At 42.7% G+C, this 13,396-nt stretch overlaps 1 protein-coding gene across 1 annotated transcript in view; it reads left to right on the top strand.

The window, feature by feature from the left end:
- LOC122813214 (4-trimethylaminobutyraldehyde dehydrogenase-like) overlaps nt 1-13,396 on the top strand; it is a 958,904-nt gene that overhangs the window by 412,345 nt on the left and 533,163 nt on the right. The window contains exons 5-6 of the mRNA XM_044085400.1: nt 3,574-3,770; nt 9,539-9,679. Coding sequence (XP_043941335.1) covers nt 3,574-3,770; nt 9,539-9,679 — 338 coding nt within the window. The remainder of the gene's footprint in view (nt 1-3,573; nt 3,771-9,538; nt 9,680-13,396) is intronic.

The following is a 13,396-nucleotide window of genomic DNA, read 5'->3' as shown; positions in this document are numbered from 1 at the left end:
AGGTTGCACATGAGAGTTCTCCAGTGGCTTCTGTTTTCCCAATGGTCCTTCCAATATCTTCCACTGAATCACCCTATTCTGCTGATGGAATCATGCAAGGATGGCCTCCTTTGGTGGATAGCACCCAACCAGTTGACGACAGGTGCCCCCTTTGTTCCTGCCCAACCTGTTGCCACTGTGAACACGGATGCCTCCCAGATCGGGTGGGGGGGGCATTATCTCGGCAGGACTGTCCAAGGCACGTGGCAAGAACACGAGGCTCACATGAATATCAATGTTCTGGAGATGAGGGCGGTGCTCCTGGTGTTGCAAGCACTTCAAGACCTTCTTCCTCTAGGGACTATTGCGATACAAACAGACAACATGTCTGTAGTTTGGTGTATCAACAAAACAGGGTGGTACCAGATCTTTACCCACTCTGTCGAGAGGCCATGCGAGTTTGGGAATGGGCGATTTCTTCCCAGCGCTTTCTGGTAGCAACATACATTCCAGGGACGACCAACGTGATAGTCGACAAGCTCAGCCGGGCGATCCTACTGCCTCACGAGTGGTCTCTGAAACACAAAACAGCAGAACAGATTTTCTGCAAATGGGGACAGCCTTGCTGCAACCTTTTTGCCAGTCCAGTCAATGCCAAATGTAGCAGCTATTTTTCCCTCATTACCCCTCCGGGGGAGACACCCAGAGACGCTCTAGCTCACGATTGGCCCCTGGGACTTCTGTATGCTTTTCCTCCATTTCCAAAGTGATTCAGAAAGCCAGACATCTGGGATGCAAGTTAATCCTAATTTCTCCTTACTGGACTCATCAGGTTTGGTTCCCCTTCCTCGAGCCTCTTCTCCTGGACGATCCTTGGATTCTGGACCCAGCTCCAGATCTGTTGACTCACATGCTAGGTTCGCTAAACCCCTCAATCCACACCCTCAAATTGACAGCGTGGCTGCTCCAGTTCTATCCCTAGTCAGGCTTCATGTTGCATCTTCCTCAGTGTCACATATCCTTATGTCCTCCCATAAACCTTCAACTAGGAGACTATATGGCAGTAAATGGAGAAGATTTTCTATTTGGGCACAGAAAATGAATGTAGATCCCTACACTGCTTCTATCCCTGTAATTTTGGAATTTCTGTCCAAGCTTTTTCAGCAAGGATCTGCCGCTGCCACTATCAGAGTTCAGTTGGCGGCTGTTTCTCATTTCCATTTAGAATTTCCAGACACCAATTTAATATCTCATAAGCTATGCAAGACCTTTTTGAAAGGAGCCACACTGTTGAGGCCACCTCTCCCAAGAACCTGTGGCTTCTTGAGATTTCAATTTTGTGTTGTCCAAACTGACATCTTCCCCGTTTGAACCTTCTCACTCATCCTCATTGAAATTTTTGTCTTGGAAGACTTTGTTTTTGGTGGCTATCACATTGCTAGACGGGTATCGGAGTTACAAGCCTCATCTGTTAAGCCACCTTATTTGATCTTTCATAAAGACAGGGTCTCACTGCGTACTAACCCCTCCTTTGTCCCCAAAGTTTGTTCTCACGCCACCTTAAATCAATCCATAGAACACCCAGTTTTCTTCCTTAATCACTGTAATGCAGCTGAATATCAGTTTCATCAGCTAGATGTTCATAAACAGCTACGTTTTTATTTACATCGGACCAAGGAGTTTAGGAAATCAGATCAACTATTCATTTCCTTTTCTGAATCCAGATTGGGCTTTACCAGTTTCTAAAGTGACACTATCTAATTGGATTTCCAGTTGCATAGCCTTTGTCTACAATTCGGAGGGCAGACCTTTACCCTTCAAGATCAAGGCTCATTCTACCAGGTCTCTGTCTACCTCTGCAGCCTTTCAAGCCAGGGTCTCACTTGATAATATTTGTGCAGCAGCTACGTGGGCTACCCCTCACACTTTTATTACACATTACAGATTGGATTTAGCTTCCAGGGCTAGAGCATCCTTTGGCTCCACGGTCCTCAGGAGTATTTTCTAGTGAGCCACCCAAGAATAAGGCGCTAGGGACGCTGTCCCATATGTAAAAATCAAGGTGAGATTGGGACTACACAACATAAAGAAGTTATGCACTCACCATAATGTTCCATGTTGGTAGTCCATCTCACCCTTCATTTTTACCAACCCGCCCTCCTGCCCCCATCCTGGAAGAATCTGGAGGTACTAATATTTTGGTTATCTTTGGTTGGAGACCCATTAGTATTGGTTTGTCTGTTACGGTTATTTCTTCTAGTGAGCAACAAACGAGATCTGGGGGTTGTACTTGTGCACTATGGGACACCAGCTTAGAGTTATGCACTCACCATAATGTTCCATGTTGGTAGTCCATCTCACCCTTCATTTTTACCAACCCGCCCTCCTGCCCCCATCCTGGAAGAATCTGGAGGTACTAATATTTTGGTTATCTTTGGTTGGAGACCCATTAGTATTGGTTTGTCTGTTACGGTTATTTCTTCTAGTGAGCAACAAACGAGATCTGGGGGTTGTACTTGTGCACTATGGGACACCAGCTTAGCCACAAGCTAACCAGAAGTCTTCGAGCTTATAAATCGGCCAAGTCAGAGCCAAGGATCGGCTCCGAACCCATACGTAAAAATGAAGGGTGAGATGGACTACCAACATGGAACGTTATGGTGAGTACATAACTTCTTTTTTCTAACAAATTGGGTGTATTCTTACAAAACCTTTAAGAGCCCATTCAACTAGGTCCATGGCAACATCATCAGTATTTTTATCTAGGGCTTCCATGGATGATATCTGTACAGCTGTGACTTGGGCTAATCATCATACTTTTATTACTCATTACAAATTGGATCAGGTCTCGAGGGGAAGAGCAGTATTTAGCTTGACAGTGCTCTGGAATATCCTTCCTTGGTATCCTCCCTGGATTTCAGATATTTGGGGACTATGTCCCAATTGTTGAGGAATGAATGAAAATTGACATCATCAGATAAAGACGTTATGTACTTAAAATAACGTTCCATCAGTGCTGTCCATTTTCATTCTTCAATTCCTTTCCCGTCAACCTCCTATCTTTGCATCAATGTCTTCTGGAAGAGCGATGAGTAACAAGGGTACCAATGTTCCTGCTATGAAACTCCAGATTTTGGCCCCTTACCTGGGTCTAATATTCCTGTTAAAACATAAGCTGGCAAACAAGATATGAAATATGGTAGGGGATAGAGCACTGTGAGTAAGTGATGAGCTCGAGAGGTCTAGTGGCCATGAGCTGTAAAAAAAAAAAAAAAAAAAAAAAACTGCTGAGTCAGATCCGAGGATTGGATCCAAACCATTTGTTGAGGAAGAATGAAAATGGGCAATACAGATGGAATGTTATGGTGAGTACATAACTACTTATGTTGCAAAGCTAGTGCAATAAGGACTTTCTGATGTGCTCCCATATTCACGCTTGTACACATAAATTGGACAAATTTAACATGAAGCTTATTAATCTCCTATCTGGGCTGCAATGTGTTAATGGTGCTGCACAAATACTTTTTTTTTTTTTTAATTTTTACCTTGTTTTCTTATTGAATTCTGATGCATTTTTGCATGTTTCCATCTTAGGTAATGCAGTGGTCTTTAAACCCTCACCTCTGACCCCAATTACAACTGTGATACTGGCAGAAATTCTTACTCAGGCTGGGGTTCCTGATGGACTTTTCAATGTTGTACAGGGGGATGTTGCAACAGGACAGTTCCTCTGTAAGCATCCTGATATAGCAAAAATCTCATTCACTGGGAGTGTTCCTACAGGCACGAAGGTAGGAATTTGTGTGTGGAGATGTACCGTTTTAATGTAGTAAAATTCAGCAGAACAAGTAATAAAAATAACTTGAGTTGCATGCTGCTTTCAACTTTTTTTGCTATAATAAAGGAGAAATGCTTCTTTTACTGCTATATCCATCTAGTTTTGTGCTGCGTAGTATTACATAATACCCTAAAATATAGATGTGTTCCTTGAAAAAGTATCTATGGTTCTGAGCACGCATTTTAGTAATTTTTGTGTTATACCTGCAATACACTCTCCCACTACCTTGCAGAACTGCTTGCCATGTATCACTGCTTGCAGGCTTAATGCAGCAGCATTACTTATATGTGATAGGATTGATTTGAATGTATTTGGCACCTAAAGTTAGATTTAAAAGAAGGTGAAAAAGTTCAACATGCATTTTCTGATGAAGTTCCGTGCAATATAAATAAAGGAAAGAAAGCACAAAATGTTTTGTTTTTCTGTCCTGCCAACAGTTGCAAGATTATAGCCACATCCATATCATGGTGGTTTTATATATATGCATGGATAGGTGTAAATAAACACACAAGCATGTATATAGTTGTGTGCGTGCGCACACACTTTGATTCTGCATGCAAGAGCTACTCTCAGAAGCAATCTGAGGTAAAAGATCCAGTTGAACAGTAGATAAGTCTATTTGCACATTAGCATCTTGGTGCAGCTGTATGAACAGAAGTAATAATCAAATCAAATATTTCTTTAATTTGGGTAGTCATTAAAAGTCAGTTATTCTGAAGTAATTGAGGAAAAATGTATAAAAACAAAATTGCCAACATGAAAATTGCCAACCATAACAAAAAAGGGTTATGCTGTTAAAAGCTAGGAGCTTAAATCAAAAATTGCACAACCTGGAAGCGCTTCTATTACTGGAGGGTGTAAATGTCTGTGCAGTCACAGAAACGTGGTTCAAGGCTTCAGAGAGTACCCCAGCCTTGCAAGGCTACAATGCCTTCCACACCTTCAGACTGCAAAATGAATTTGTGAGAACCAAAGGAGGTGGTGTTTCTATCTGTATTAGAGATAAATTCACCTCTTGACTAGTTAGACTGGACAACTCCATGGAGTAACTCCCAAGTTCAGATTACTGTGGGTAAAATCTCCATTCAAGTCATAGCTAGTTATAGATCCCTCTCTATGGATCATGATGCGCATGAGGCCTACTTGACCAAAGTGGAGTCAATCCAAATATTGCTAAACACTCTGGTCATGGATTATTTCAATTATCCCACCATAAAATGGGAAACCTACTCTAGCCCTAACTCATTAGTGCCCTATACAATCACTTGTGTATAGACTCGTCTGTTCCAGAGAGAATTAAAGCCAGACCCCCCCCCCCCTCCAAAAAAAAAAAAAAAAAAAAGCCACCCTGGTGGACATTCAGAATCAACAAACGCAAAAAGTTGCTATCTAAGAAAACTAAGGCGAAGCCTCAACAATGGAAAAGCACCCTTCTCAGCCTCAACAGGCAAATAAAACAACATGCCAAATCCTGTAAGGGTAACTTTGAGAAAAACTTAGCAGTCACAGCCAAAGATAATCATAAGGCTTTCTACAGCTACGTACATAGCCTAAAGGTAAGACCTAAGCATGTGCCTAACTAGTGACTAACGGTATCACACACACTGATTCTGCAGAGATAGCAAACCTGCTAGTGGACAGATTTGGTGAAAATTTCATTCCCTTATCACCTCCAAACTCATCACAAACCTTGCCCCCAACCCCCCCCCCCACCACCACCACCACACACACTACATATCCAAAGAGCAGGTCCGTAAAGCCTTGTCTAAGACAAAAAAACACAGCCTCTATGGGACCAGACAGCATCCCAGGCTGTCTTCTAAACAAACTAAAACAGGATATAGCATCACCATTAAGTACCCTATTCAGTCACAGCCTACCACGGGCTTTGCTCCTGTGGAATGGAGAACAGCAACAGTTATTCCCCTCCACAAAGGTGGCTTAGCAACAGACCCAGGGGATTTATAGACTCATAAGTCTGACCAGACTCACCTGTAAAGCCACGGTTCTCATAAATAGACGTAGGCGACCTCCAATCCTTGGATCCGATCCACTTCAGCTTCGTCAAGGGCAGATCCTGCCTGTTAAACCTGGTGAATTTCTTCAAAAATGTGACCAGGGCCATTGACAAGGGCAAATCTCTGCACACAGCATACCTCGACTTGGCAAAAGCCTTTGACACAATCCCACACTCTGGCATTACCGATAAACTTAGTAAACGGAATGTAAACCACTTTGTTGTAAGATGGGTTGCCAACTGGCTCACAAAACCGGTCACACTATCAAAGTGGGTGACTCCACATCAACCAGCAGACCTGTCACCAACGGGGTGCCCCAAGGTTCAGTGCTGGGCCCCCTACTGTTTGGTATATACATCTCAGAAGTTGAGGCCAAAGCTAAGGGGCTGTGGCTGGCCAAGTTTGTAGATGACTGCAAACTGGATGCAATTATCGAATCCTGAAATGTCAGTATACTTCAGGAGGGTGTCATGCAGACCAATGACTGGTGTCTTATTCTTGGTGTCAAACTCAACACAAAGAAATGCATCAACATTCTCTTCGTAAAAACAGTGTCCATTCATACTATCAAATTAAGAAACTTATACTATGTACCTACAAAGTGGTAAGAGATCTGGGATCACATGTAGACTGCAACCTTAACTTTGACCACCATGTGTCTATTGTATTAAAGAAGGCTTTCTACATAGCACACTTGATTAGCAAAGGCATCACTTCTAGAGCAAAGGAGGTTATAACCCCGCTATTCTTGTCTCTAATCAGGCCCATAATTGAGTATAATGTCCTTTTCAGTATGTAGCGTACAAAGCACCTGCAGCAATTAGAAACATCAGATATTTCTAAGAAGATCAAGGGACTCCAGCACATTCTTTACACAGATTAAAGTCCCTGTCACTATACTGAGTATAGTACAGACTTCTTGGGGGATACGTAAGCCTGGCTTACAGAGCAATCTCAGACCAAACCTGATGCATTTGCTGCACATCCTAAAACAAACGGGACCAGAGCTACCTGTTCCAGGGACCTAAATATGGCCTGTGATTTTACTAGGACGTGCTGGAGGGGCAGATTTGTCTCCCAGCAACTGCCACATCTTTGGAATAGGCTGCCAATTCATGTGAAGTAGAGTACCTCTTTGACACTGTTCAGAAGAAATATGGACGAATGGATGGGGCACCATCAATTCTTACTGGGGTTAGCATCCACAATCCTCCTGAACATCCCCAATCATTGCTAAATACAGTCCTGGGTATTGACTAGAGTGTCGGTGGTATTACATTGGGATGAAATGGCTAGGCTTGAAATAACCTCCAGGACGATAGCCTAGTAACCTCCTATGATTCTATAACATGAAAATTATATATGAACAAGAAAACAAGTAAACAAAAGTTACATGCATGCTTTATAAGCAGTATGTATGATTTTATCTAATTATAGTATGCCTTATTATGCTTTTCTAAATGCATAGTACTAAAATGGCAGAAACTTAGATAACCATACAGCATACCAGAACTACATGACGTACAGTGATGCACCGAGTAGCATTACTTCCTCAAAGCAAGAGGCTCTCTAATTTGATTTTCCCCCTGGGTACCTTCTGTGGAGTTTGTATGCTTCCCAGTGTTCACATTGGCTTTATCTGCATACATTGGATCATCTCACATGCCAAATATATTTGGTATACAAATTGGCAGGTCTAAATTGTCCAAGGGTGTGTGCGCACGCACATGTGTCTGTCTCTGTCTGTCTCTGTCTGTCTCTCTCTGTCTCTCTCTGTCTCTGTCTGTCTCTCTCTGTCTGTCTCTCTCTGTCTCTGTCTGTCTCTCTCTGTCTCTCTCTGTCTCTCTCTGTGAGAGAGAGACAGGAGGGGGAGCCTGGCAATCTACCTCCATTCCTTGCTTGCCTAGTAAACTCTGGGCAGTTGCAGCTGTTCATGGAGATAGTAGATGGGTTGTATGCATCTCTGCAGTATTGAATGGATGGGTACTGAAAATACATTATAATTAATACCTCGTTAGGCTTCTCAAGTGCCTGTCAAAACAAATAAGCATTTATCTACCTTTAAATGGCTGACTGTGGAACAATGACATGCCCAATCCAATAGAAAATTCCAAAGAGTTGGTATAGCTACTAGAAATGTCCATCAGCCAACATAGATCAGCCTGTCCATAGTCTCTCGCAGCTCCACAGTGGAGGAAAGAGTGGTCCTAGTTGGGCATTTGGGCCTAACTATGACTTTCAGATTGGCCAGACCAAGGTCTTGCAGGACTTGATACCTTAGCATATCATAATGGTAACCATTACATCACAAGCAGCTGCTGCAGAGACCACAGCATGTGGAACAGTCTTTGGGCCTCAGTAACCTTGCTGTAGCATTCTGTACCATATGGAAATGGTGAAGGTTACCACAGGCAGCTCTAGGTACAGATTATTACAGTAATCTGAGGGGAAACTAATGTATGAATCACAGTGCTTAAATTTGCTGCTAGAAACAAGCTAATTAATTCTGGAAATTATTTTTCAGGTTGTAAAATGAACTGACAATGGCTGGCAAATGATTATGAAGTGAAAGCTCATTGTCCATTATTACCCCCCCCCCCATTCTACACCCTGTTTACTTTGTTCAAACCGAGTGAGAAGCAGATAAAATTGTAGTCGCCATCTGCACAGCAGTTCTGCCTTTGGAGTAAGTCCTTCCAATTGTTAGCAGTCCAGGTTAGGATGTCTGAAAGACTGTGGTCATAGCACTTACACACTCTTCATTGTTGAGATCAGTGGAATAGCATAGAGAGTATCCTCAGCATATCCATAGTAGCTCATGTAATTTCTCCTAGTGATCTCACAAGGTGGGTATCAGCATGCAGACCATAAACAGTAGGGGCTCAAGCAAACTTGGAAGAAGCAGCACAGGGCAAGGGCAGAGCCTCTGAAAAGTTGAGACTCGAATCACTTACTCTCTAAGTATATACATACAAGTAATCGTGTCAGTTAGTGGATAGCAGACTTGTGAAAGTAATGCTTATTGGGCAACAATGAAGGCTGGTGAAATTTACATCGAGGGAACCACATGAGTAACAATTACACCTGATGTTCTGCAAATCAAGCAGAAATATGGAAAATAAGGAACAGGTTTAAAAAAAAAGGTAGAAAGGTAGACTAGAGGAAGTTGTTGAGATAGAGGAAATGAAGAAACTGCTTTGAGGCAAGATAAGTCATTCGGTATCCACACAATGTGAAAGTCTTTTGTGGATTTGAAAGCTTCTAAGATTGTCTCCTAAAAATATGGTGGTGGTTGTAAATGGAGAGTAGATTTTATGGAAGGCTTTTCATATTCTGTGAAAAGGGTGTATTTGGTTTTATACTAAGTTAGGAGATTGCCATGCAGAATTTATTCTAGAGAAGCCAAAAAGTAAACCGCATTATCATGCAATTCATTGTGTATATTAAGCCTAGCCTGTTTAGCAACACTTGAGGAGGAGTATTATAGCTGGTAGAGAACTTGATGAGGATATGCATAATCATTGCTGTGTTATGAATTAAATAGAGCATTGGATTACAAATGTTGATGCTGCATGTCTTTAACTTAGTAATACCCATAATTCTAGTTTATATTGATAGTTAAGTAATCCTTTATCAGTTCAAGCCTTATTGCATAGATATTGACTAAATTTTATGAACTATTTAACGTTTGCTTTTTTTTTAGGTTATGGAAATGGCTGCAGCAGGGATAAAACCAGTTACCCTGGAACTAGGAGGCAAATCTCCTTTAATTATTTTCTCTGATTGTGAATTAGAAAATGCTGTTAAAGGAGCACTACTGGCCAATTTCCTTACTCAAGGAGAGGTATGCATGTATTTTCTTTATGAAGTGTTTGTATTTCTTTTTTTTTTTTTCCAGATACAGAATTTGAATTAGACTGGCCTAATGACACAGTGGCAGAATGCTTCTCTGGAACCACCTATGATCCATATTCACTAATTTACAGTTTCAAAGAATGATGTTGGGAAGTGGGTGGTACCTTTGCAGCTTGGATGCTGTAGGCATCTAGAAGTGCATTAAGAAATGTTAAGGTATTTTGCAGGCATCATTGCTTATTCACATTGTCAAGAAAAAGCAGGAGGTAGTAATTTAAAAAGAAAAATACTACTCATCAAGCAGAACAAATCAAACAAGCCTTTGCTTGTTTTCTGTGTGTGCACACCCTATTGGGGAGAGGGGGGTGGTCAAGTGATGCTGAGGACGAGGAGTGGATTTCTTGAATAGTTTGACAGGGTACTGTGGATAGCAGTGATATACAACAAGGCCAAGGAATCCTCTGGTGACTTACCTACCCAAAAAACATTCTTAGGCTGTTTTACACGTGCTAGAGTTTATTAATTCATTTGTTTTTACGCTTTGACTGGGTTAGTCCCACTAGACCAGTGGCTTCTTTCCAGTAGAGACCCAAGGTGTGGTATTCATACTGACTAGAGGGCACTGGGGAACTTCCCCTACCCTTTTTGATAAGTGCCATGGGATATTTTTCAGCCAGCTACCACTAGCTGAGGGAGATGGTCTAAAAAGTCTCATTTCATCATCTCTTGTCACATGAATTGATTTTTATCTTACTTTGAAAGTGCTACTGGAAACTGGTACTTACCAGGGAAAATCCTTCTGTCACTCTGCATCCATATTTGTAGGAGACTTCTGTCAATCTTTGCCATTTTTATGCACCTGGGCGAAGGGATGTGCTCTCTGCTGTAGTTACCGATGTTCATCGTGTTTCACTGTTGCAGTCATGACTGTATGGTTCTCCCCTGCTGGCAGGCAGTCCTCGGTCGGCCAGAATCCCAAAGTCTGGGTCCGGCGTCGGCTGTTCAGCCATGCTCCCTGATGTAAGAGCGCCAGGAGTACAAAGCTGACAGCCGGCGCCATGTTCTCCAGTCTTTCTTGCCGTGCGGTGATAGCAGTTCGCAAGTGCCGGTCGGCTGACTCCTGATGATCTTTTCTGAACAAACTTCAGTCCGAAGACTTTCTTCTCCTACTCAAAGCTAAGTACCCCGTTGGGGAAACTTTTTTCTTGCTCCAGTCTGATGTCAGAAAAAGTTAATAATTGTATTTCATGTGGGAAGCAAATACCTCCTAAGGATTTTCATTCTTACTGTATTCCTTGCTTAGGCCCTGACCACGACGTAGCTAGTTGTCTGTTTTGTGCTAGATTCAATCAGCGTACAATTAAACGAAAGTACGATTTTGCATTTCATTACTTCGGTAGGCGTTTTAATTACAAAACGTTGTCGGATACGGTTCCGGCTACCTGAGTTCACAAACAATGCAAGGACAAAGACAGGCCTCCGAGGTCCAAATCAGACGATATCGTACAAGCAGAGCCAGCTTCAGGTTCGACCGTCGTCAGTGAGGCGCTTTTGCAGCCCCTGTTGTCGGCCATTTCGGAACCGATGGCCGAAACGGACTCCCACGAGGAGTCAACTAGGCCTTTGAATATTTCTGTTGCAGGACCTTCGGACAATGCTCCTTCGGATGGGTCCGGAGCCGCTGTGCAGGTACCGGCTTCCGAAGGGGTTTTCAGGCCTACTCAGCTTCTAATAAAGGCAAAGCCAAAGACAAAGGCAAAGACTCCTTCCAAATCAGACTGCAACACAGGCCTCTTCTGATCCGGCTCCCAAGTCACAGAAACAGTTACTTAAGATGGCGGAGGACTTACTTACTATGATTAGGGGTTCACATCCCCCTCCAGATAAAAGGCCAAGGCAGGAAGTGTATTATGACTCCTCTGATCAGGCTTCTTTTTCTTCAGTTTCTTCTTCTGACCAGGAATATTCTTTCCCTCCTTATGAGGATTCTGATGCTGAGGAATCCATTCCTTCAGCTTCTTCCCCTGAGGATTTCTCTTTTGGGGAAACTTTGCATGAAATGAGGGAACATTTCCACTGGGAAGGACAGGAGTATTCGGAATCTTAAGAAAAGACTAGGGGATTTTCTTTTTCTTCCCCAACATAGACCTCTGGCTATTCCTCCTATTTTGGATATTGTGAATGATGCTTTTTCGGAGGCTAACTTAACCCCTGACGCTTTTCCTCCAGCTCCTGTTAAGCCTGACAGATATTACAGGGTTCCGGATTCCCACCAGTTTTTATACAAGAACCCTACTGCTGACCCTGAAACCATTTCTCAGGATCCTAAGGGAGTTAAGGTCGCTTCTGCTAAAAACCCCATTCCCACTGAGAAGGATTCCAGATCTTTAGAAAGATGGGGCAAAAAAGTATACACTTCTGCTACTTTATCTATTAGGGCTTTAAACTGTCAGTTTCATATGTTGAAATACCAGCAATTTCTCCTGTCTGTTTTAAAACAAAAGCTAACTTCTATTTCTGCCTGTGCAGATAAGGAATTACATGACTTAATGCATGCCACTGAACAAGTTGGGAAGCATGGTTTACACTGTGGATTTGATTCCTTGGAGGCTTCTTGTAGGGCTGCTGCCTCTGGCACAGTAATTAGAAGGCATGCATGGTTAAAGGAACAAAATTTGCCAGATCAAGTAAAAGCTAAATTTATTGGATGCTCCTGTTCAGCATAATGTTTTGTTTGGATCTAAAGCTGAAGAGGTGATTAAAAAGATGGAGGACAAGGCAAAATCCATGCAAACAGTTAAAGATTTCTTACAAGTACAGCCACCCAGATTTAGTAGGAATTGGCTTACAAAAATTGGTCCTTTCCCAATTCAGACAGGCCTCAGAGGGGTAGATGCAGACGCTCCCGAGGAAGGCCTCAAACGCAAGCCTCTTATAGACCAAGACAGTGGACTGCTTCCACCCCCAGGGGAGGAGAGGACAGGTCGCAAGCTCATAGGAAACAGACTCAATGACTCCCTCTGTTGGGCTGCAGGAACTTCTTGCCTGGAAGCCCCTCTCGGAGGAAAACTTTCTCTTTTTCACCTAAATTGGACTCCTATAACCCAAGACAAGTGGGTTCTGGATGTGGTTTCAAGAGGTTACATATTCCATTTTCATACCCTACCAAGGCCAAGCGGATGGCCAGATCTTCCAAAACATCAATGGACAGAGGCCTTAAACCAGGTGGAAGCTCTCTTGGCTATGAAAGCCATAGAACTAGTTCCACTTTCAGAGATGGGACAAGGTTTTACTCAAGGCTCTTTCTAGTCCCCAGGAAGCAAAATTCATGGAGACCCATTCTGGATCTGTCAGTCTTGAACACTTTTCTAGAGATACCAAAATTCAAGATGCTTACTCTACAGCAGCTACTTCCAATGCTGACCAAAAATGCATGGATGGTAACTTTGGATTTAAAGGAGGCATATTTACACATTCCCATCAGGCAGGAACGCAGAAAATACCTCGGGTTCAAGGCCGGATCGAGGCACTTTCAATTCTCTGCGCTGCCCTTTGGATTGTCTACTGCTCCCAGGGTCTTCACAAAATGCCTGGCTCCAGTAGTAGTTTATTGCAGACTCAAGGGAATTCAAATTTACCCTTATCTGGATGACTGTCTTATTCAGGCAGACAGCAAGGATGTCTTACTCCAGCATCTACAGTTTGT

This window comes from Protopterus annectens, chromosome 10.part0, assembly GCF_019279795.1.
Source record: "Protopterus annectens isolate FY-2018-M chromosome 10.part0, PAN1.0, whole genome shotgun sequence".
Classification (NCBI taxonomy): Eukaryota; Metazoa; Chordata; order Ceratodontiformes; family Protopteridae; genus Protopterus; species Protopterus annectens.
This window is presented reverse-complemented; position numbering and strand designations above follow the sequence as displayed.